The sequence below is a fragment of the Gallinula chloropus genome (genome assembly GCF_964237585.1).
Source record: "Gallinula chloropus genome assembly, chromosome: 11".
NCBI classification, from domain to species: Eukaryota; Metazoa; Chordata; class Aves; order Gruiformes; family Rallidae; genus Gallinula; species Gallinula chloropus.
Window position 1 is genome coordinate 15,300,672 of NC_140096.1, and position 24,453 is coordinate 15,325,124.

General features: G+C 49.8%; 1 protein-coding gene across 2 annotated transcripts in view; it reads right to left on the bottom strand.

The window, feature by feature from the left end:
- Positions 1 to 4,761: 4,761 nt before the first annotated feature.
- PCDH19 (protocadherin 19) overlaps positions 4,762 to 24,453 on the bottom strand; it is a gene marked incomplete at both ends in the record, with an annotated part of 56,564 nt that continues 36,872 nt past the window's right edge. For both annotated transcript variants that reach the window (XM_084269212.1, XM_084269211.1), the window contains one exon: positions 4,762 to 5,351. In XM_084269212.1, the coding sequence (XP_084125338.1) occupies positions 4,762 to 5,351 (590 nt within the window). The remainder of the gene's footprint in view (positions 5,352 to 24,453) is intronic.

Sequence of the window (24,453 nt, forward strand, 5' to 3'; positions counted from 1 at the left end):
TGTTATCTGGGTTCAAGGAGAGGGCCTGTGCTGTGGCCTAAGCCATGATGGAGCTCAGAGCCTGCCTGCCCCAGTGGGTCACTCAAGCCCCGTCCGAGGTTCGCAGCCTCTTGTGTGCCAAAATGGATCAATTGTGGAAGAAGCGGATGGGGAAAGGGCTGGGAGAGCCCCCAGAAGCGCCCAGCCAGGCGCTGGCTTCGGCAGGACCAGCACCTGGAGCCCATCAAAGCAAACCCACTTAGGCATATTTAACCAAACACTTACTTTCCATTTTATTCAATAATTGCTTTAATACTAAAATGCATTAAATGCTCAAAGCAGAGAAAAGAAAAAAAAATAAAATCACATTTAGGTGGAAAACAAAGTTCTCATCAGATGAAAAAAAAAACCCCATGTGGCAGATACACCATTTTGAAACAGAATCGTAATAATTTAATAAAGCTGCTTTATCATCTTCATAAAATAGACAGAATGGTGATTCTTTTTTTTTTTCCTTTTTTTTTTCCATTTTGCTGTTTACAATGATTCAATCACTGTGAAAAATGTACATAACATACATATCAGCATATACAACAATTTATTCTTCATATACTCGGCAACGGAGACACCATGACGAGAGACGTACCGCGCTCAGTCCCGCGGCAGCCCTTGGCCTGCCACCCAGCAGCCACCGTGCCACCGCCGGCTCTTCCCACGTCGGGAAGGCGCTGGTTTTAGGGTGTGAGACCCCCAGGGCTCGTACCTGCCGCCCCACAGGGCTGCAAGGAGGCACGGCGCTGCTGAAAACCAGCTCACGTTCGGGTTGTGTTTGAGGGTTATATCCCAGCTTAGATCAGCTGAACATCAGCTGATGCTGATAAAAGGATCCGTCTCAGCAGTGCCAGCAGCGGGGTCGGCGGGGCTCCTCCCCAACGGGAACCGCAGCTCACAGGTTGGATCAGAGATTACCCGTAGCTGCGAAAGCAGCTGTAAGCAACAAGATCATCAATTTTCCCCAACGACAGACAAACGTGTTCCCATTCATAATTAGATATATTCTCTCCCCCACCCCACCCCTACCCCCCCAAGAATAATTTCAACATACTCATCAGACACTGTGTTCTTTACAAAAGCAACTTGGTTCCTATTTGGGGGGGGGGGGGGAGGGAAGAAAAAAGAAATAAGAAAAAAAGAGAAGGAATTCACTTCTGCACAACGTGTGATCCACAGGCCACCTCCAGCGTCACAACAACCAGGGAACAGCAATAACCTCAGCAGGGCAGTGATCGGGGGGGTGTTTTTCCAGCCATCAGTCATCATCCCCAGCCCTCCGTCATCCCTCCCCGCACAGCCCAAGGGTGAGAAAGGCCGTGGGCTCTCCAAGGAGAGGGGAAGGGTCCCGGGGCTGGCACAGGGTGGGTTCAATCCCCCTCCCTCCCCAGCCCTGGGGATGCTCCATGTGGGGTCCTCGTGCTTGGGGGTGAATCCTAGGGGTTTGCTGCTCTCTGGATAAACGGGGGAGCAGAGCCAAGCTTGCCTGGAGGAAACCAACACATCCCACCGATTTTTCCTAAGTCAAATCTGAGGACAGGTCTGAGTTATTAACAAATGCTATAATTACATCAGGAACCTCCCCCCCCTAAACCCCCCACCTGCCCTGCAGCCTTGGACGTTTTTGCATGGCCAGTTTCGATGCAACTAGGAAAAAAAAAAACCAAACCAGAACCCAAGACAGGCTGTGATTTGCCCAGGAGCCCTGAACTCATCTCAAGTGACACAGAAGGACAGTGACAGGAGTAGCACAAAATATTCTGGAAAGGGCCGAGGTGGTGGAGCCGAGGCCGCTCTCCAGCTCTCCCCTCGGCCCCACGCAGCGAGGACGTGCCAGGGAAGGGCCCTTTCCTCAGCATCCCCGGCTGCAGCTCGGGTCAGCCCAGCAAACTGGTGTTTAAATGATTTTCTTGGAGGCATAAGGGTTTGCTGACCTCTTTAATGCCCCCTTTTAATACAGAATTATTTCACATTCCTTCTTGGCTGCGCTTTTATTCAGAGTGGCAAGGAACGTTTCCTCTGGGTAAATTAGAGGAATGTTTCTTTTTTTTTTCTTTCTTTCCCCCCCCCTCTCCTGCTTTTCAGTTAGCATCTATTTTTCATGCGAAATGCTGGGCTGGTGGTGGCAGCTCCGCAGGCAGAGGGCAACACGCAGCAGAAATTAACAACCGGCGCTTTCTGGGGAGCTGGGGAGGATGATGGGGTGCCTGGGGCTGGGTGGGAGGGGGTGACACCCACACTCCCCATCTCTGCCTTCGGCAATGAGCTGGGTCCCATCCTGCCGGAGGCGGGGGGAGCAGCCGATGGGGCAGTGTGGGGGCTTTTGCCCCGTGAAGCCAAAGCGGGTCTGGCAGATGGGGCATCGTGGGCTCTGTCACTCAGCAAACACATCCAAGAAGCTTCCCCTGGAAAAAACCCACCCAGAGCTGACAAAAAACAGGTAACATCAGAATAAACCCAGACTAACAGGTACAGAAAATCCAGTTACTCCAACAGCCCCAAGCCAGCCCCTTTCTTCTTTGCTTGTGTTATCGTAACACACACATTTTTTGGGGGGGGGGGAAACACCCCAACAGAAATAAATGCCAGCAGTAACAGTACGTGGGAAACAACGCAGGAACAGAAATATCCCTGAAAAAATGGGCTCAAACTCCGGCAGAGACAGGGGGAAAATCCCCAGTTTGCTCTCTGGAGGGATGCAGGACGTCGTGTTAACGTGTGGGATGAGGTAGTCATCAACACCAGCAAGGGAAGCGTCACAAATTTTGTCAAGTGATCCTTTTTTTGTCGGTTCTTTCCCAGTTCCTGGCCCTAAACGAGCAGCAGGGGGAACAGACTGACTGTGGACCTGTCTTGGACCAGCTACGACTTCAGGCAGGATGAATTTGCCCTCAAAAACCAAATGGCTGGAGCTTAGTTTTATTTTGAGGATAATAATGACTGGAGCTTGTTTTCTTGTTGACGTTTTTAATTTAAATAAATCAAGGTAACAAATATTTTACCATGATATGTAGACCTAGAAAGACTATTTCTCTAGAAACCACTAATTTCAACTTGCTGGTACAGCAAACATTGGCAAGAGCTCTATATTTTCCCTTCCATAATCCATTTCAAAGTCTAGGAAACATTATTTAGGGTAGGAAAATCTGTCCGGTGAAGGGTTAATAATAATAATAATAATAGTAATAATAATAATAATAATCCACTAGCTGACATCCTCCTACCTTACTCATACCTCACTGAGGAATTATCACTGCAAGAGAGCAGAGAGCGAAACCCCTTCCCTCTCTCCCTTCTACAAAATGGCTATTAAAGTAGCTCAATTTTTAAATCAATTTTATATGAGTAAATTTGTACCCACACACACCAAAAAAAAAAAGTCCTTAATTATGAGAAAAAATAATGAATTGCTTCCATTTTTTCTCCATTAAGAAGGCACATTAATTGAATTAGTAGCGTTGTTACATATCACCTGTCTGCCCCTAAATTAACATCACTATTGCTCATTCCATACTTATTTATGATGTGGGGATAGAAAGAAATCAGAAGAGTCTGAAATCCATGCCATGATGACATCAGACACACAGACACACTTGGCATAATCACGATTGGAAAGCGCTGATGGGGGAAGTGTGTGTCTAATTGAGAAGGTAATTTAGATCTCTCAAGTAATTCCATCGCTTTGACTTGGAAATGATGGGAGATGGGGGGGGATATCTAAATCTGGGAACTGGAAGAAGAAAGAAAAACCTCCAACAAACCCAAACCAACCAACTTCTGGGAAAAAACTTTCCAAGCATTGCCTTGAAATTTCGCAAAAGAAATGGGTAAGGGAAAAAATCCAGCACAGTGCATCCGACAGTTGCAATCCAGGCAGAGTCCTCCCCAAAACCTCTTCCCATAACGCCCTGTCGCTGCCCCGCACGAGCCAGGGGAGGCTGCAGGCGATGCTGGGGGGGGGGCTGCTTGCTCCACCGGCTCTGAAAACTGCAGGTTCCCCAAGGTTTAAGTAAGATGATTGTGATTTTTTGTTTGTTTCTTTGTGTTTTGTTTTGTTTTTTAAGCTTGAAAGCCTTTTGCCATCACGAGACATACAGTAATTTGCAATATCAAATACAATTCATAGTACAGATAAGCATGTGACAGCAAAAGGATTCAGAAATGCAGGGGTGTCCACAGCAAAATAGCAACAACCTGAAGATACAACCAACCTCGTGTTGGGTGAATATCTGAACTCACCAGACTGTCAGTTCCAACAGCCACACACAAGGAACGGTCGCTATTTTGGCTACAAAACGGCCAGGGTGATGACTGAAGGTGTCCAAATAAGGAATTTGCCATTCGATTCTTTCCGGGAATGGAAATTTATCTTCTCTTTGAGATACAAAAATATATAAATTCCGAGGAGGGGATAACCGAGCGCTCCTGAGGGACAGGGGCGAGGCGGGGGTGGGTGTCTCACCTCTGCCCCCACCACCACCCAACCGCCTCCCGGCAAAAGCGAAACACCAGCTACTTTGCACCGGCTGCACACCCCTGCCGCCTGTTGAGACAAGTGGGATTGTCACATTAACGATAGCTTCATTTATAAACAATACATTTAGGGAAAGCTTTTAAATACAGCAATCTGTGAACCATTGGTAAGCGATAAAAACAATCTGCGCTGGGAGTCGTGCGGTCCCTCATCCTCCTCCTCCTCATCATCATCCTCCTCCTCCTCATCGGTGCCGCTCAGAGGACGATGTCTTTTAGTCTCCGGGCGCCGGGTGAGTCCTTTTCCCGGCGTTCCTGCAGGAGCGGGTTGCCCTCCTGCCCTCCGCTCTCGCTGTCCGCCCCCCGGGGCTCTGCCTCGGTTGGCCGGGAATGGCCACTGTTCCCAAAGGGCTCCCGTTCCCGGTTGCCGACGCAGTGCCCGGCGCCGTACGGTGCCGCCGGCTTGCCGGATAAAGGGCTCTTCAGGTGGAGGGGCGAGGTGACGGGGCTGACGGCCTCGCAGCCGTTCCCCGCCTCGCGGACGGCGCCGCTCACCTTGGGGCTGCAGGCGGCCGGGTCCACCGTTCTTTTGCCTTTGGGGTTGGCGAGCCGCTCGTCGGCGAGGGGCTCGCCGCCCTCCTTGCCGAAGGTGGCGAAGGTCCTTTTTGTGCTGCAGTCTGCGTAAGGCTCCGCGTCCACCGCCGTCGCCTCGATGGAGAGGGCGATGACGTTCCTCCCGTGCTCGGGGGACTTGGCACGGCTGGGGATGGCACCGCGGGGCATCCAGCACCTGTCCGAGTGGCCCAGGATGCGGCACTCCTCCCGGCAATGAAATCCTTCGCTCTGATCTGTATGGAAGAAACACAAGGGCTGGTGAAGCGGGGAGCCCTGATGGGGGTACCCATCACCCCCCCAAATGCCCAGGGTCGGGAGACCCCCCCCTCTGCCAGACGCTGCCCCACCACTCCCACCCAAGCAGCAGTTATCTTACCCCAAGCAGCCTTGAAGGCAAGGCACGGAAGAGGGATTTATTGTTTTTTTTTCCTGTGATTTCTCTTATCTCCAAAGCCCGGAGTTCAATTTCCAACAGGTTGTGTGTCACCTGCCACACCACCAGGCCAGCAACCCAGGAACAGCAGCTATGGCTGCGGATCCATCACAGCAGGTCTGTCCCAGACGATGAGCCGCTGGAGGCAGCGCTCAGTGGGTTTGGGAACTAACAGCCCCCGTGTTTTGGCCTTGCTCTGACATGACTTTTAAGCATGATTTTTTGCAGGGGGGAGAAGGGAACGGAGGGAGGAGCGGGGTTTCCTTTGACTTTTTGGTGTAGAATTGCATTTTAGCTGTTTGGTCAATCCCCGCTGACCTCTCCCGCACAACAGAGGCTTTACAAATTCCTGGGACTGCCCACTCCACCGCAGATTAAATGTGTCATTGCCAGCACTGGGGATTCATTCACGTGAGAGCAATAAAGATCCCTTCTCTCGACTTAGGGCCGTCCCGACACTGCTTCAGAGGGCTGAAATATGGAGCGGTGGGTTAACCCTTCCCAAGGACCTTCTGTGCCCAGGTCTGAGTGCTCCCGGGCAGGTGTGAACCCTCATGCCCAGTGCTCACACGCTCCCCTGTTCTGCCAGCCAACCCCAAGGGACTGCAAGGCTTCACACCCACACCCACACCACCACGCCCCCCCCGCCACATCGCAGACAAAGTGGGGCCCAGGGAAGCAGCCAGGCTCAGCCAAGTGTAAAGCTGGAAAAGCAAAACCAGGAGTCTCAGCTTCCTCAGCCTTTGCTGAGCATCCGACCGTGGCTCCTGCCCAACACCGCAGGCTCCCGGCTGCTTTTCAGTCTGGGCTTACGACTTTTCCTTCACTTGATAAGAACATGTAATTGCAGCCAGCCCTCATAAAGCACAACCTCTCCCTACACAAAGACTCCTTCCTATCGTAACCTATATAAGCGCCGTGCGGGCGTCAAGCATTTTAATGCCATTACCCACACAAGACCGCGCTCGGCTGGTGCCGGGTTTGATGGATCGAAGCCTGCCAAGGTGCAGACTCAGCCTGGGTTTGGTTCTCGTCCGCCCGCAAACCGTTCATTCCCATGCTTTGTACATCTCTGTGCATAACCTCCGCTCCTCAGACACATTGGTATTTCCACCACATTCAAGCACTAGGGCAGCTGATAAAAATTCTCAGCACATAACACAATGCACCAAAATATGAGCAGCTTAACACTTACAGAGAATAAACGAGTAAAAAGCAGACCTGGGGAAAAAAGAAAAAGGATTTTTTTTTTTTTTTAAAGGAGAAGAAGCCAAATTAATTGTAAAATCTATGGGTAAAACATTAGCTTTTTCTCTACCTCAGAGCAGCTATGCAGTGGTGCGGAGCGCAGCGCCGGGTGGCTGTGTAGGAGGTCTGGGTTTCGGCAACCACCTTTACAGCAGTTTGAGAGAAGGATGCTCTGAGCTTTACATGCAGAACAACCTGCACCGAGATCTAAAAGCCCATGCTCTTATACTTTGATTCTGTTACTTTCAAGTACTCAAGCAAAATAAAAAAAAAAAAAAAGAAGAAAAAAAAGAAGAAGAAAAAAAAGAAAAATTGCCCAGAAAGTGTTGCTGCCTGCCTATTTATCCACAGCTTAACTTCAAAAGGGTGCTACAGGCATACAAAGTTGTGTAGTCTGGCTGTGATAGCAGGGACTTGGTAATGGCTGGAGGGGCTACAGAAATATCTTGGGTTCTCATCCCTGACGAGACACTGATTTATTGTGCTGTGTGACCTTGGGCGCGTTGCTGGAGCCGCACATCACTTCGGTCTCCCTGCAAACATGAAAGGCCAGATCGCGGTGCGCTCTGGGCTGGCTGGTCCAGCATGTGAAGGAACAGAGGGAGCTGCTGCTCCTCACCTTCCCTGCCCAGCATCACAGCTCAGCCCTGAACCCATGGCACTGCCACAGCTGGGGTAGACCGCACTCTGGATGGAGCACAGGCGGGTTGGATTTGCCTTGACTCCTTTAATTCCAGGCAGGAACGTTTTACAACTAAAAACAAACTGAGGACTTCGCCGGTTGCTGCCCTGCCAGGTGGACATGCCTCAAACCCTAGGAAGGGAGCTGTGCTTTAGGAGCAGTTTCATTAAGGATGGCTGCCACAGTGCTGGGGATGTGATCCGCTCCGGACACCGAGGTGCTTGTTTACAAGTCACACCAGCGGCAGGGGGAAGAGATGAAAAGCATTACATTACATTACACCATTTCCATCCTTTACTTTATGAATGGAATGTAACAAGCAGAAAGATGCCAGGCTGACAGGCAGCGGGACAGGAGTCACCGTCCATCTGCAGACCTGGAGACAGCAGACAGCTCCACAGCACATTCTGCATCCCTCCTCCCGTACCCATGATGTGTCTTGGCCGCAGAGACCACATCCTGCATTCATAAACCATCTTGCTCTCGAGAACACCACGTGTCTGGGCTGCCCAGACCAGCCCAGACCTGGCAGCAGACCCAAGGACCAGCACAGAGCTCCGAGCAGACATCCCTTCTCCATGGCTGAATGAGGACCTTCAGCTACCCGCCCATCACTCTCTTAACCTTGTAGCTGACATAAAATACCACTTTTAGCCCACAAGCATGCCCTGTTGATACACATGAGCATATCACTCCTCTGCCATCCCAGGTCCAGAGGGATCTGGGCTCCTCCGGTGGGCTGAGCACCTCACATCCTCCTCCTCCTCCTGTGCTCCTGGGAATAGGAGCTGCTGCCCAGATGCAGAGGCAGGCACGGAGCCGCCAGGCACAGTCCTGGAGCTGCCCTTTGCAGAGGTCTGACTCACCCAGACGTAACGGCACCCAGGACGGTCATTCCCATTCGCAGGCTCTTTATTGTACTGTTCCATCTTGGTTTTTACCACTTTAACAATCGGAAATAGGACAACAGGAAATTCCTTTACAGCCCTAGACCTGCCCGAGTCAATACGACTCTTCCTGCCTGCACTAAAAACGCAAGGAGCAAATCCCAGGTAATAACCACCATATCCTGCACGGCACGACGAGTGGCAGGCAGCCAAAGCAGGCGGGTTCCATCCCAGTGCACGGATGACGTGGGTTGAGCAAGCTGGCCTGACACTACTGAAACTACAGCCTGGGGCCTGGCAGGAGCAAGGGGAGGAGGAATCAGCAGAGGGGCAAGGATGGGTGACCAACACTGCAGCTGCGGTGCTGCTCTCCATGAGCCATGGAGCAGACACCATGTCCCAAGAACGAGTCCCCAAGGAACCTGGTGCACCTGATTGGCATGGGATGCAGAAGGGGAAAAGCACGGCCCAGGGCTGGGCAAGCTGCCCTGAGCCAGGCTGGGCTTCCTCACAAGCGGAGCACATCCCACGCGTGCTGGGGTGAGAGTCCTATTGCCAATCTGGCTGTAGGGATGCCCATGTCAAACACAGGAGGTCCATCAGAGAGATGCTGAACAGGGGGCAGGTGCCACAGGGGAAACAGCTGTGCTGTCAGCTACGTGAGGCATGTGGGTCCCACAGCAGCAATGTCCATATCACAGCCAGTCGGCCTTCACCCAGCACAAATCCAGAAACTCAGTTCAGAGCACCTTGGGGCAGGGCTGCTTTTAAAACGAGTTCCCTCCCCTCACAGTAAAAAACATCATGGCAGAAGCCTCACTATGGAGAGATGAACAGTTGTCCTCAAGACAGACTTGATGGAGAACATGTGTCCTTGCTAAATGGACACTCTCATGTAGCAAACATGAAATAAAAGCAATAGCCACCTCCAGAATAACTATGTTTCTCAACTATGTTGGCAAAACCCATGTTGAGCTCCAGATCAGAAGAAACCTGCTCTACCTGCACCCTTGGGGACCAACACAAAGACAACTACTAAGGAGCCCCAGCCACCCCCATGGCTGCCAAGAACCAGCAGCTGCAGAAGACCCTTTGGGAGAGACACCACCACACGCAGATGCACTGCCCATGTCACCGGTGGGGAACGGCAGTTGGGGATGAGAGCATGGAGGCACAAGAAGCAGGGAGGTGATGTGAAACATGGGGCTGCCCTAATTCCTGGAGCCAACTGCCCAGCCAAGACCCTCAGAGCTCCCCATGAAAGCTCTTGGCCAGGAGACAGCATGGATGCCCGGGAGCCAGAAGACTAAGAGTTGCCCTGGAGAAGCTGTCAGAGGATGTGGGGCAGGAACCAGAGCAACAGAGCTGCTAGCTCCCCGCTCCTCTCATTAAAAGGAAGGATTAACAAAGGTCCAGGGTGTACAGGTGCTTCCAGCCTCCCATTCAAAGCCCGTGTACCTGCGGCAGCGCGACACGCAGCCGGTGTGCAAGGCGCCCATTCAGCTCCCAGAGCAATTGAATTATCTCCCGTGGAATCGCAGCGCTGGCCAAAGAGACAAAGTTAAATCGTAGCAAGGTGCAAGTGCCTGGGAATGTAATATTCCTGATAAATGGCCAGATGACATGTGCTGTTATACAATCTAAGGTGCAATTTGGGCGATGACAATAGTCCCTGGAGTTTCCATTTTCAAACAGCCGCTCGGTTCAATCCAATCCATGTCAGAGCAGCTTTGCTGGGGTGAGTAAGTAGAGCTCGTTTGTGCTATTACACAGGGAGCAAGGGAAAGGAGTGAAGGAGTTGCTTTAAAATGAAAGATAAGGAGGAAAAAAAGGGTGCTGGAAGCCTGGGCACGGGGCACAGGAGCGTGGATGCAGGTGAGCATCGTGCTGAGCGGCCCCAGCCCAAAGCCCCCAGCACCATGCCAGTACCTGGCCAGTGCCATGGGCACCCTTGTGCTGGAGCCTGGCTTTATCTCAGCATTTCAGTGTTTCTTCAGCAACCGTGTGATTATACTGTAATCACGATGACACCGCTCCTGGGTATGGCAAACAGCACGATCATTAAAAAATTCATTTCAAAATCTTCCTGGAAGCTAATAAATTTTACAGCAGTTTCAATCCTTTCTCATTGCAACAAAGAAAAGCTTAGTTCCAGACAAATTAAAAGTAAATTGATTGCCTTAGGGGAATCTATTCAAATATCACTTTTCCACGTTAGAAATCTCTTCCTGAAACAAGGAGAGGGAAGCCAGGGAGAGCCAGCACAGGAATGATGTGGAAAAGCAAATCATTAAATCTCAGTTCTGAAAACTCAAAAGGATTTGGGGGGGGGGGGTGTCAAACTTAAAATAAAATGCAAATGTCTCGCTGGGGTGCGGGCCTAACATTTGTGATGGAATTTATGAATAATAAATATGAATAAATAGTAAACATGGAGGGATCAAACACTGCTGTTGATGTTTACTCATGGTTAGCCATCTTTCATGGACAATGCACAACTGCATTATTTAAAACTCCTCTTCCAGCGACTTCAGGGTTTCTTTTCAACCCTGGCACCTTTATTTTCTCAGGGACACACACCACAAGGGTGGGAGGCATGTCCTCAAGCTGCAGTGCATCACCCAGCACCCTCAGCATGCCGGCGGAGCCCAGCTCCCCTCCACCCCACCGCAGTTCCAGGCTCCGAAGCTGCGATCCACTGCATTATGTTCCGGATAAAATAATAAGCTCGAGCAAAACACAAACACTCCCCAGCCATGGTTCATCATTTGCTTGTAAATTAAGACTCTGCACCTCTCCCTTATCTCCCGTAATAGCATAATATCAGGAAACAAGAGGTGGGGAACAGTGTATTATATTTTTGACCTATGGGCTTTTACAGAGCCTTCTTCACCTTCCCTAATAAGAAATCTCCAGCGAATGCAGAAATGTAATCCTGGCGTGGCTCCCCCAGCACAATGCTCAGAGGATACTAATAACCAGGGACAGTGACAAATGCTCTCTACCCCAGTGAGGAACCTTTCTTTTCCTCTCTTTTGCCATTGTTCAGGATTTATGCAAGCGAGGAGATGCGGTGGGTTTAATCCTGGATTGTCTGTCCCAACACAGGAGGTCAGCGAGTGGTTGGACGAAGCAAATGCCCACGAGGAATTATTTTAACGAAACAAGGGATGTGAATTAGATGAATTTATCAGGCAGTTGCTGATAAGGACCCATGGCTGAACACAGCTCAGGGGCAGCGCTTCTGTTAATGTCGACAGAGAGATGTACCGGTGTCGCCTCCTGGCTCCTGCAGATACACACCACTGCCAAGAAGCACCGAGGACCCACGCTGATCAACACCAGACAGGAGGTTGGCCCATTCCCCTCTTCCCCCATTCTGTATTACTGTTGGGAATGCCTTTTCTCCTGCAGAACCATCCCAGTATCGTGAATGGAGACTGAGACATGGACACATCGGGGGTACCTGGCTCAGGACACAGCAGAGGACTATGGAAAGGTTTGGGGATTCGATGCAGAAGTTTTTCTCTGGAGCAATGCCTTCCCATGCCCATCGGGCCTCTGGGATGAGAAGGCAGCTGTGGGAAGGAGGGCCATCACCTGGAGCCAGAGGAGCTGGTGTTCGGGCACACCATGCACTACAGCAGAGTCAGACCCAGGAGGTATTATGGGCTGGAATGCAATTTAATGCTGGCTGCCCCCCTTCATCCAGGACCGTGGGCCAATCCCCACCTCACTCAAAAGGCAAAATTAATTCCCTTTCAGAGGACTGGTGGAACACACCATTTAAACTCCAATTAATCCTTTTCTTAAGTGGTCCACAGAGCTTGTGCTGGCCCCTGAGCGGCGCGGATTGCACCTCCGAAACTCCACTACTCATGCCTGGATACAGGGCTCATTAGCATCATTACTGATGGTAGGATGCAGGATCCAGTCCTTGGAGATGGCAGCGATAGAGCTTTTCCATCGCGAACCATCACGGCTCCGTAATTCACAGGCACAGCTCCCGTTAACGCTAATGGCAGTTCCCGTGCTGCCTGCACGAGTGCAGAATACACCCCTTTGACTTCATTACTGGAATTCAATTTCATTAACACTGGATACAGAGGGATTGTCCTAAATACACTCTTTCTTATTTTTTTTTCATGTTAATGTAACCATTTGAGTATATTATACCCTGCAGAGATGGAAACATTTCTAGTCTGTTTAAACACATTTCCCACAATTGGGAGCAAAACTTTGTCTCCGTTTATGCCTTTGACACCAGCTGCCTTCCAGTTAATGGGACTTGAGTCGCTCAAGCAAATTAATCCAAAGGTTCCTTTTCTCTGCCATTGTCAAATCCAAACCAGACAAATTCACGTATTCCATCGGGGTAACGTGGGACCAGCCAGGCAGCCGCATTCCAACGGCAGCAATAAATGGAATTATTACCCTGTCCCATTCAAATTTCAGCGTTGCTCAGTAAACAGCTACTCAACAGCTCTGATAAAAATCCAACAAAATAGAAATTACATTTGTGGGAGGAGATAAGACACAATTCCCAGCCAGTTGAAGTGGGCCAGCTCCTAGCCCGGCGCTTGTCAGAGCAGCATCCCTGCCCTCGCTGCAGCTGCACGGGGGCTCGATGTCCAGCAAGAGCTACCAAACTTTAGATGCCAGCACTGAAAGATGTTCCTGGTCTGAAAGCTCCGAAGGCAGTGCCCAAAAGGCCGCTCTGATTCTGTGAATCACAGCAGTCCTACTCTGGTGAGTTAACAACGCCTTCCACAACTACAAGCAGCTATGACATTCTACCTGCCAGCATGCTAAACATCCAGCAACAGCTCCCTAATCACACATTCCAGCACTGAAAGCTTTTCCTGGTTTGAAACCTCACCTGTTAGCCCACCAGCAGTCCTGTGAACTTGGGAGTGAGGGCCTTCCTAATTCTGGGGTGTAAGTTTGATGACTTTCACACATTTCAACTTGCCTACCATACAAAATGGTAAACATCCAGCAACAGCTCCCAAACCAAAGGTGCCAGCACTGAAAGATGTTCCTGGCCTGAAACCTCCTCCAGTAGTCCACCAGCAGCCCCAGTAACTTTGGGGCTCGGGGCTTTCTGACTCCATGGAACAAAGTATCCATCATGAAAACTTGCTGGGCTCATAGCGAACGTGCTACCACAACCATCACCTCCCTTGGCCAGGATGAAGTGAAACAACCCAACCTCATCCTCTCCCCGCAGGGATGCAGGGTGCTGGCAGGAGCAGGGATGCAACCAAGCCCTTGGGCTGCTCCTTCCTCCTGTGTACTTGCCCAACGCAACTCTCCCATCCCTGTGAGGTTTCTGGTGCTTCCACACAACAAGTGAGAAATAAAGGAGCCGAGGTTATAAGCGCTGATACATAATTTACTCCTATTATCAAGATTAAACACATCTTTGCATGCTTAGCATAAACCAACTGCCTTTCCCCAGATTTCTCAAGGACATGCATAAACTTCATTATTATCTAAATAATCAAAAGAGTATTTCAATAGAATATTTAACTGTCTGCCTACTGGAAACTCACAGCCTTAATCTAACACTGATCCTCTGTTGTCCTTCATGTAAATATTGTTGGGACGTCAGCCAAAGCCTAGGGAAGTGAGCTTCATCTTGGTGGATGGGAATCTCTCGTGTCAGATACAGTCAGCCTGACTAATGAGACCTACAGCTTGCCAAAACCTACAGCCTCGCTGTCTGTTCCAGCCATTGAATGCGCTCAGAAACCCAGTGGCACCAGCCCAGCAGTCTACAGATCCCAATCAACTATCAATAGCTTAAGTGTAAGTGATTGTGTATGAAGTACAAGCCAAATGTGTTTCCTTTTTCAGTTTTAGGACCTCCAGTATTGTTATTGCACCAGTAATGCTTGCACGGAATTAATCATAGACGTACCCACAAGGCAAAACATTATGAGAAGCTCTTTGTACTTTTGAAAAGTGTGCAGCTCTGAAGAGCAGAGGGAGCTGGAAGGCTTCCCAGCACGATGGGGCGTTCCCCACCGTCGAGAGATAGCTAGGGAATTTTTTTCCCATTTTGTTTTTGTTTCAAACCAAAAGTTTTGGTTGCTGGCCATCTCTCATCATGACATTGACCTCTCGCTCCTCCACCCTGGAGTCCAGCATTATCCCCTCCCTGATGTTCTACTTTTAACTCTTTTTCAGATGAATGCAGGTTTTTTCCATGCTGGTGGATCCTCTGTGAAGCACAGGGATGTTTCACTGTGAAATGCCAGCCTAGGGCAGTGGGTGCATCAAAAAATCCCACAGGGAATTGGGATAGCAACAGGGACAAGCTGCTGTACATTATCCAGTATCCAATAGTGCTCACAGTCTGATCCAGAACCATGACTCACTGCAACACAAGGCCACTCCTGTTCCTCTCTGCCCGGCCATGGATCTACACGGAGGGCTCAAATGAGGGGCCAGCTCCACACCAAGGAGGGATACCCGTGATGCCAGGGGAACACTAGCCACCATGGCCATCAAAAGAGATTACGGCACAGCCAAACCCTGGGAATCTGGCCCATTTAATTTGGATGAAACTTTGTTCTGGCAATTAAGTTTGCCTTCATTAATTGAGTGATGATAGTGTATAAATATACATACAAAATTACTACAAGGTCAAGAGTCAAACCTCAAAGCTCAGCATAAGCCACAGGGAACTACATTACCTGTGAGTCAGGGTGAAGCTCAGTTTCCAGCAATGCGGGTGGGATCCCATCCCATCCCATCCTGTCCCATCCTGCTGGCTCTGCACCATGGGGGCGAGATGGAAAACAAGCCCTAGAGTTTGCCTGGGGCTGTAAACTGAAAAGCTGCAGAGAAACGCCTGAGCAATGGGAACAGAGAAGTACTGCAAAGGAAGGAGATGGCTCCACAGCTCCAGCCGAGCTGATGCCAATCCAGGGGCAACCAGGCACTGAAGTGGGGGGGTCTCCATGCCGCTCGGGGGTCCTGCCACAAGCTCTCTTGCTTTGACCCCGAGACAGGGGGCAGGAGGTTCCTGTTCCCTGAGGTGAGCTGCTCCAGAGCTGCTGGAGCACGGCAGACTTCTGGCCCAAGCTCTGCCTGCGTGGCCTCCCATGATTTCCCACTTCTCCGAGGCACATTTCTGCAGTGCTGCCCCGAGGTCAGGCTGGGATTGTGTTGGCTCCTGGCCCCGGTTCACAGGGCTGTCAGCTAAATTGCACCGCAGCATCGTCACTCCCAGTGATGGTGTGACAGACAGACAGAGCCCAGCTGGAGTTTCAAAACCTAAGCACTTTGCAATGCTGACAGGCAAGGAGGGGGAAAAAACCCCACCCACCCACAACCCTTTAATTGCAAGCAGGTTTCATCTGGAAACACCCAAAGCTGGTACGGATAAGACCCCACAAAGTCATTCCTCCCAAACTGCTTTTCTAACTAAACCTTTTAACCGTCACTGGGAAATAAAGAGTGATAGGTACCAAGCCCAGCTAGCGTTACCTCATTAGTCTAGTCCCCACCACATCCTTAACTCAGCCTTTCTTCAAAGGGGTAAATCAACGCCAAAATGACTGATGTCATACGGCGCTTTCAGACAGAGTTACCACAACAAGGGACAAGTTCATCACACTGAATTTCACCACGAGCCACAGAGATGCGACCGGTGCTGGGGCTGAGCTGCCAGCCAAGCACCCAATTTTTCTGCAGCAGGAGCATAAGCGGGTAGGTTTAACCCAACCACGTCCCTGCGCAGCAGGAATCTGCCTGATTTCTTCCCTCCCCAAGCACAAGAAAAGGGAGATGCAAGGAAGGCAGGCAGGGCGGTCCTGCGGTAATTCTGCTGGAGCATCTCTACAGGGATCCACCCTCGCTCACTGTCTGCGGCACACAGATGTAATGCTGCCTCTTTGCCACTGCATGCTCGCCTCATTTCTAAAACACTTACACATGCAGCATGCATTAGAATTAAAAAACCATTAAACCTCGGAAAGGAAAAACTTTGACAGGATGCGTAATATACTAAGTATAATTAATTAAATTGGATGAGGCACTGGGGGACGAGAGAAGAGTGGATGGAGACTGTTCTTGGAAAAGGGATGGTAATGCACTAATGTTCAGTGTGTGCCATTAAGTAAGAAACGGCCTTGGAAGAGGCGAGGATGAGCGACAGGAGCTTCGAGAGATGGCACCAGCCAGTTGGGCACCTCAGATGCATAGGAAAGAAGGTGATAGCACGAAATGCGGCCAATTAGAGCTCTAAAAAGAAATTTAACGAAGGTGGAAAAGGCACCCAGGAGACAGAAGAGCAAAACCGGCATGCAGGTTGCGGAAGAGCAATGCCCTACCAGTGACAGCCTCCTCCAGAGAGCTCCTGGGCTCGGAGCGATGGACCGCTTTCACTGCCCATCACTGGGTCCTCAGGGCTGGCCCGGGCATAGGGGCAGGCGAGAGGAGACTGATCCTGGAAAGCATCTGGCTCTCCATCAGTTAATTATCTGCAGAGCCAGGTGCAGGTCCTTAGCTTGGGCAGCACCCTGCTGAATCCATCCCCTGGAGGGGGCGGGGGGCACCCGCAGCAGCTGAGATGGGGTAGGGGGGAAGCAGAAACCAAAGCTGGGGGCCGGGGAAGGAGTATCAAAGGCAGCCCCCGCCGACACAGCAGGCACAACATGATGAGACAGCCGCAGTCTGGCTGTTCAGCAGGACAAAGTTTTAACAGGCTTAACAACAGCATCAGCACTGATCATTAGGCAATTACAACTGCTGAAAGTTGACAAAGCACCAGGACCAAATGAATTATCTCCCCAAATCCTGCAGGCAGGAGCACGGCAAAGAGAAAAGTCATCATCAACAGCCTCTGATAGCTCACCGGGTGCAGAAGCAGTAACTAAAAACTAAAGGGCTGCTCGTTTACTTGCTGTTTGGAGAGATAAAAGGGAAAGGCCAGGAAATGAGGTCTTCAAAAACACTCTCATCATTTAGGGAGCGGTGGGAGAGAAGGTCCTGGAAACACTGAAACAGCCGGGATTGCTCAGCCCCTGGGGATGCCTGATTCAGCGAGCAAGGGACTGTGTGTGTTCGGGAAGGGAAGGCAGATTTTGGCCAGGGGAGTCCGCTCCTGAATCATCCCCAGTGCGGTTGCTTGCTCAACCGTGCACATTCCTGCTGAGCAGCCAGCGCTGGCCAAGGGGATGGTCATGAGCTCTTCTCCTCAAGGGCATGCCAAAACCCACTTCTCCAAGGATCCTCAGAGCTTAATCCATGCGGGACTGCGGTGATTCCCTGCTCTGCTCCCGTGCAAACCATGGGATGCTCAGCTCTGTCACGCTGTGCCTCTCCAGCACAGCCCTTCGCTTTGAGTGACTAGGCACGCTTTTAGGAAAAACATGCAAATGTGATTTAAAGACTCTAAGTGATACAGAATATATCACGTCCCTTGGGAGCCTGTTCCAGGGGGTAATTATTCTAATTCCTAAAATCATGCGTCTCATTTGCAGCTAGAATTTTCTGAGGCAAACCTCCATCCTCCAGCAGCAGCTCTGCCTTGTTCACTGAATTACAGAGATGCTCAGTAGCAGCTATCTTCTCCCTGAGTTCACTTCTGAGCACAGGCTTGGATGACCGATGAGCATCTCAAGCAAAGTTCAGAGCACGTCCCTCGAGGATGCCATCCCTCTCGGGTCCTATTTCAGGCCAAATGATCTCAGCTGGAAGAGTCCTGCCAGATTCAATGGTCCTAAACCTCCAGACAAAGCAGGAACCAAAGACAAGTTTGGAGAGTGCAAGCCAATGCCTTCAGCTGTACCCAGAAGCTCCGGATGCAGAGCAGCCTCCAAAAAAGCAAGGGGACATTTTTCCACTGACAAAGCATCTCCTCTTCACCTGACATGCCAGAGCTCGATGGTCCCTGCAAGGCACGTCTGCGTGGGTTTTATAGTGAATTAATTGGACATATCTATCCAATAACAATGGAGGGAGACTGACAAAGCAGAGGTCAGGCGATGAGGGAACTGCAGGTAGAATTGTTCATTTTAATTACTTGTCTTCATTAATGTGAGGTTTCCGGATCCTACAGTGATGACTAAATGGGTCGAAGTATTTGCATGGGTGAATATACTTCTGCAAAAGCTAAAGGGTGGAACAGATATGGAGTTTTCTTTGGGTTTTACAAGGGTGTCTCCAGCACAAGATGAAGTGGCTTCCCGGAGCCTGGCACATACCAGAGGGAAGCCGCCCTAGATGCAAGTTAAACATTTTTATGACATCCTAAAGCTCCCAGAAAAACCACGGCTGCAGGTGGGAGGGAGTGATGAACAAGGTAAAACACGGGTTATACTCGAGCCGCCTGTGTCTCCCTGGCACTGGAGCGAGCCGGGTACAAGCATCACAGCTACCTGTTTTCCTGACAGCACCGAAAGGAAACAAAAGTTTGGAACAAGCCAAACACATTCAATTTGCCTGAATAATTTAGGCTGCTGAGTTATCATGTGCTTCACGGACTGTCATCGAGAAAAGCTGTATTGCAGAGGAAAGGTCTGTAAATCAATGCATCCGAGGGACCAAAACTAATCAGGGAGCGGCTGGAAAAGCACCGCCTGTCAGAACAGATGCAGGACATGGAAGTCAACTGGCAAGTGCTGTGAGGCACACAGCAGCCCTATGCGCCCGGGGATGGTTTCTTGGGAGCCTGTGGAAGGAGGGAGACGCAGCGAGGCCGGGCAGAGTGCAGCGGTGAGGAGGCACGGCTCCTGTCGAAACATGCTGGTGAGCAGCAACGGCACCTGGCTGGTGAACGCATGAGTGAAAAGCAAACACAGGCCTGGTATATATGTTGTGCCCACCCAGTGTGGCAGAGACCCTCCCCAAAGGTATTTACACCTTCCATTAAGGCTTCTACCACTCCTGGGAACGCTGCTGGCTCTCTGGCCTTTCACGAATTACTACTATGTGCAGTTTTGACTTCAAGTTTCCAGACAAATTCCTCTTCCCAAACCAGAGCTGCCCCTTTGTGACTTCTCACCGAGCTGCATCAAATCTGGAAGCGCAGTTAGTTGAATTGAGAAAGCCATTCCTCTCACGGGGCAAATCCAGAGGATGCTCCTCACCCAGATGAGGACCAGTTCGCCTGTTAAATCAGCTGACTGGAGAACGTGCTGGAGCAGGCGTGGCAGCACCTCTGCTGCACCCGCACCAGCTACCCCTCCTGCCTCGTATCTTTAATGAAGCCAACGCTTCCAAAGCAGTCAGAGGAAATAAAGTGCCAGACCTATTTTGGTTTGTAAGCAATAACACCTCGCCTTAAACCCCCACCAGCTGCAGGTGCTCTGTACCCTGCAGGATGTGGCACCCCCCATCCTGCACACAGCCAGCCCCCCCCTCCTCCACCACTGCAGGGTGGGGTACACCCCCCGTGGGGTACAGCTCTCGAATGCTTCCATAAGTCACGAGGTAGCATCTGCGGTGAAATCTCACCAAATGATCCAGGATAGTTTTCTCCAGCTGGGACTGATTGAATATAGCCTGGGCACCGGATGATGTGGGAAATCAGTCGTAGCCGAGCACAAATTGCATGCATAGAGGTAATTACTGCAGCACAAGGTTGGTAGCACCACTACCCACATGACAGTATATCTCAGCAATTTTCATTTCCTATTGCTTCAGTTCAGAGAGGCTTTTTTCATCTTTTTTTTTGCCTCTGTGTGTGTGTGTGTGTGGTTCAATTTTCTCCTTTTCCTACAGGGACTGACGTTAACCCAGGGTTTCTTTGGGATAAAGCTCCGCACAGCTCGTCATTCCGCACATCCAGACACCCTCCTAGGTACTACACCCAGACCTCAAGCCCAACCCACCACGACCTGACTCCACTTCCCTGCCCCGAGCGCCACCGTCACTGCCCGAAGGTCACCCGCTGCCACGTGCTGTCACCCGCAGCCGGCTGTGGGTGTCGGTAATGAAACACAACCTGCTGGTAGCTAATGAAGCTGGTTAGCACACCAGCACTCAAAAAAGGGTGAAAATACAATAAAGGAAAACGGAACAAAAAATGGGTTTCCAATGAAAAATGAACCCACTGAGGGCTATTGCTAGCACTGGGGAAGCTGATCATTGCTATTACAGATACTCAGCAAAAATAGGTCCACATTACGCTTACCCTGATTATACACATTGTGGCGAGCATATAATATACTTGCTATAAAGAATTTATTTCCCAAACAGACACAGGGGTTAAACACAGGATGGAAAGGGAAATCGCCAAGCAAAGGCATCACAAAACCGGGCACAGCCTGGCACACACAGCCCTGCACTCCCCTTCCCTGCTCCGTACCCGCGGGTCTACCGTGAGGAAAGGCTGCCAAACTTCCCGGTAATTCCGTGACCCATTTAAAAACACCTCCTCTCTCACATTCATATATGCTGTATGAGAAATAAAACATAGCGCCCGCGAGTTGTGAGTGGCAGCACTTCCCTTAAGACAGATAAAAGCCGCAAGTTCTCTTTGCTGTTTGGTGCCAATTATTACAGAGTTTTGACTTATATATTATTACATAGATCATTTAGTAAAACAAGCTGCATACAAACCCAGCAGCGTGTCTCCCTTCAGCAGGTACCTGCTGGAACTGGAGAAGTTTAGACACTCCCCCACATACCCCTTATTTCAGAGATGGGTGGGCTTCTTCCCCTGCATCCCAGGGAGATGCAGTCCCCTGCCCTACAGCTCTCCATGGCATGCAATCGTAATTAAGAGAGGTCCAAATGATTTCTCTTTATTACACTTAAAAAGTTATATTTGCACTACTTTTGGGTAGGGGAAAGAAAAAAACCAACCAGGCACCCAACTTGTACCACTCCCTCTGGAGATGCTGGTCCAGCGCTGTACCCAAATGGTACCCGAATCACCCCTGAGCTGCCGGGTGTGTGTTTGGCTACAGCAGGACAGGATTTGACCTGATGGCAACCGCCCGTGCCCAGAAGGCTGCTCTGAAACTCGCCGTACCGCACACCCCGCGCCCGCCGAGCCGGGGGTCAGCGTGCTGTTTGTGGTGATTATTCCTTTAATAAAGGGCCCTGTATTTTCCAGCGGCTGCAAAATTGATGCGGGTTGCCATGGTAAGCACACACTTTCCCATTTAGCAGAATAATAGACAGCTTTGTATAATTCACTGATTTCAGATGATTTCTCACCCCGAGAGCAAGTCGCTCAAGTTACATAAGTCACCTGTTGTTTAGTCAATCTGGCAATTTTAATTAGAATAAATTTTTATGATTCCTCTTCGCAACACTTAGAGCCGCTCTGCCACCAGAATGCCGAGATGTCTGTAAATTATACGGGCTCCAATCACATCTTTTTTTGCTGTTTTAATTACAGTAACATTGCAGCATTAATCATGTAAGCCTCTGTTAAACAAGTAACAGCCATCCTCCATCATAATTAAAAAAGAAAGGCCAAGCAAACAGGAGCTCTGGAGTTTACCATATTTCCTCTGAAAATTGTATTTTAACTTAAGAGTTTTCACAAACAGTAGTTTTATTTGGCTCTAATTAGTGTTGTGAAGGAAACACGGAAAGGTTAATAAGAGATGGTTAGTTTGTAATGCAAGTTTCCCGGTGCCAGCCCCAGCAGTTCAGTCTGTTTTCGGAGTCATTAACGATGTAGATTGATTACAGGAGGAGATCGGGAAGTGCTGGCTTGCTGCGTTAGCAGAAGGTTCGGTTTTATTCATATACCTTCCCTACTGTTAAATATGATGGCCATTACCTTGACCATTTTGCTAGTCTTAACTGCTGTGAGACAGAAAGTGTTAATGGTTTCCTTAGAGGTTACTGGCAAAGGGGGGTGGAAGTCTACACGGGTCTTTTTTTGGCTTATTTATAAGGGAAAAGGAAGCTGCGAGCTTGACTGAACTGTTTATTTATCTTAGAAATACTTGAAAATCCAAGTATTGTGTGGCGGCTTTGGAAAAGGATGCTTTGGGAGAGCCAGGGTTAGCACCACCCCGTCCTTGGGCTGAACCCTGACGAAGATCTTCTCTGTGAACCTTCTGCTTGGGCTGGAGCTTGGGAGCAGTTAACAAAACCAAGCACAAATAGAAACAGAAACTCTCTGATCAGAAATATCACTTCTTCGTGTCTCCTATAAATTACTCTCCAGTCACCCAGCAAAAACATGGGTAGGCAATAACTAAATTTGACAAAATCTCATTAAAAAGTACAATAAAACACTAGAAACTCGCCAACTTTCTGGGTTGATCATTCATCCATCACAAACCTACACACCAGGGCATGGATCCAAGTTTTAATTTTCCTTTCTAAGTTGCCAAAATGTTCACATCTGGTGAGTGTTTTCTGCGCTTAGACAGAGAGGACTTGAGGATCTAAAGGTTATAACTCCTGTGACCCTGGGCTGAGTAACTTCAGTGATGAAGACATTGCAAGAATTATCTTTGATGGAAGGAACCTGAAAGCAGGAGTGCCAGGAAAGTGAGATATAAGATAATGTGTCTCATGCAAACAAAGGAGGCTGCACATCTGCTTGTTATTTAGCTCTGCTGTTGGAGAAAGGGATTGGTGCTTATTCACTGCTGTGGATATGACTTCAGTGTCACCCCTGCCCCATCATCAGCCTCCAGCAAGGACTTCTCCAAGCTGCGCTCAATGCTGCAGAGCTACAGACCTAAGGAAGAAGCAACACAAGGGACCTGTCTGTACCAGCCAGACTGTCTGTGTGTGGGTTAAGCCTCCTCAAGTGACCGCTGCCCTGCCCTGCTGTGGGGGAGGAAGGTGGGGGAAGGAAGCTGAGCCCATCGGTGGGGCAGCCTGATGCACACCCACCCGCTGAACATGGAGTGAAGCAGCACGTACCCAGCAAAGGATCATCCTGGAGAGCGACTCAGTCTGATAGCTTGACAGCTCTTTCTCCAGTCACATTCACTGGTGTAATAAAGACGCTGTGTCCCCCTGTGAGGGCGGCTGGGTGATGGTACAGGCGCAGGCATTTGGGGAGGATGGAGAAAGAGCATCAGTAACCACCTCACGGCCACCCACGAGCTGACTTAGACACTCAGTAGCTAATCATTTAAAAGTGTAGGAATCCTAAGACAATCAAGTCCTCTTCCCAAAGCCCAGCTTACCCACTCGTCATAAAAATCCTTCTCTGGGCTTTCAAAGGACTGTGCGAAGCTGACTGCTCCCTCCAGGCTGGCCACTGCAGGAGCACGGCTGAGCTCACTGAGGCTGCTTTACTGCGAGATCCGTGCCATAATACAGAAATCAGAAGAGCTGTAATAATTGACATCGCCCTGCAAAGAAAGCTTACAGCGCTTATCCATCTTAAGGGATCTGCTGCCACTCACGTACCAACGTTATACTTTGTGTCTTGCACTGCATATATGAATAGAAGAAACTGGGTATTTTTATTAATTTGTGGAAACTTCCAGAGAAACACAGCCGACTTTCCAGCCTCCAAAGCCCTAGACTATGTCATGTAGGTCTTCACGTACAAGCAGCTCGACAGGAAGGCTTTTCTGCAGAGTGAAAGGGAGTCGGAGGTGGAACGACTGCTGGAAATCAGCTTAAAAATCAACAGTTTCTAATACCTGTGTTTGTCTCTGGTTAATACCATTAGTCATGTTCTCAATTCACGACTGAACTGCACCCAGATACGACGGAGATGAGCATAAGAACCGACTGGAATATTCCAGATAAAGCCCTGATCCCCTAAATGATGGTGTAACTGAGTAATTTGGGATGCAAGCAGCAAGAAAAGTTTCAGTGGGTACCACACACCCGGCGCTCCTCTACGTTCAGCCCTATTCCTACACCGTGTGATGCTACACAGAAGACTTAACACAAGCATTTAAATATAACCCACTTCTATTCAAAGAACCCTTCGTCTTGCTGGGGTTTATGAGACTCAGACGCGATTAAACCACCTCTATGAGCAAAGTTACTCAAAGGTGGAAATGTATGCAGGATCAGGTCTTTCCCGATGACATTTCACGCCAACCTTTACTGCTGATCTGGCACCAGGAGAAAAAAAAAAAGGAAGAGATGCTTTTAGAAGCAATTCTCTGAAGAGACACATTACTGAC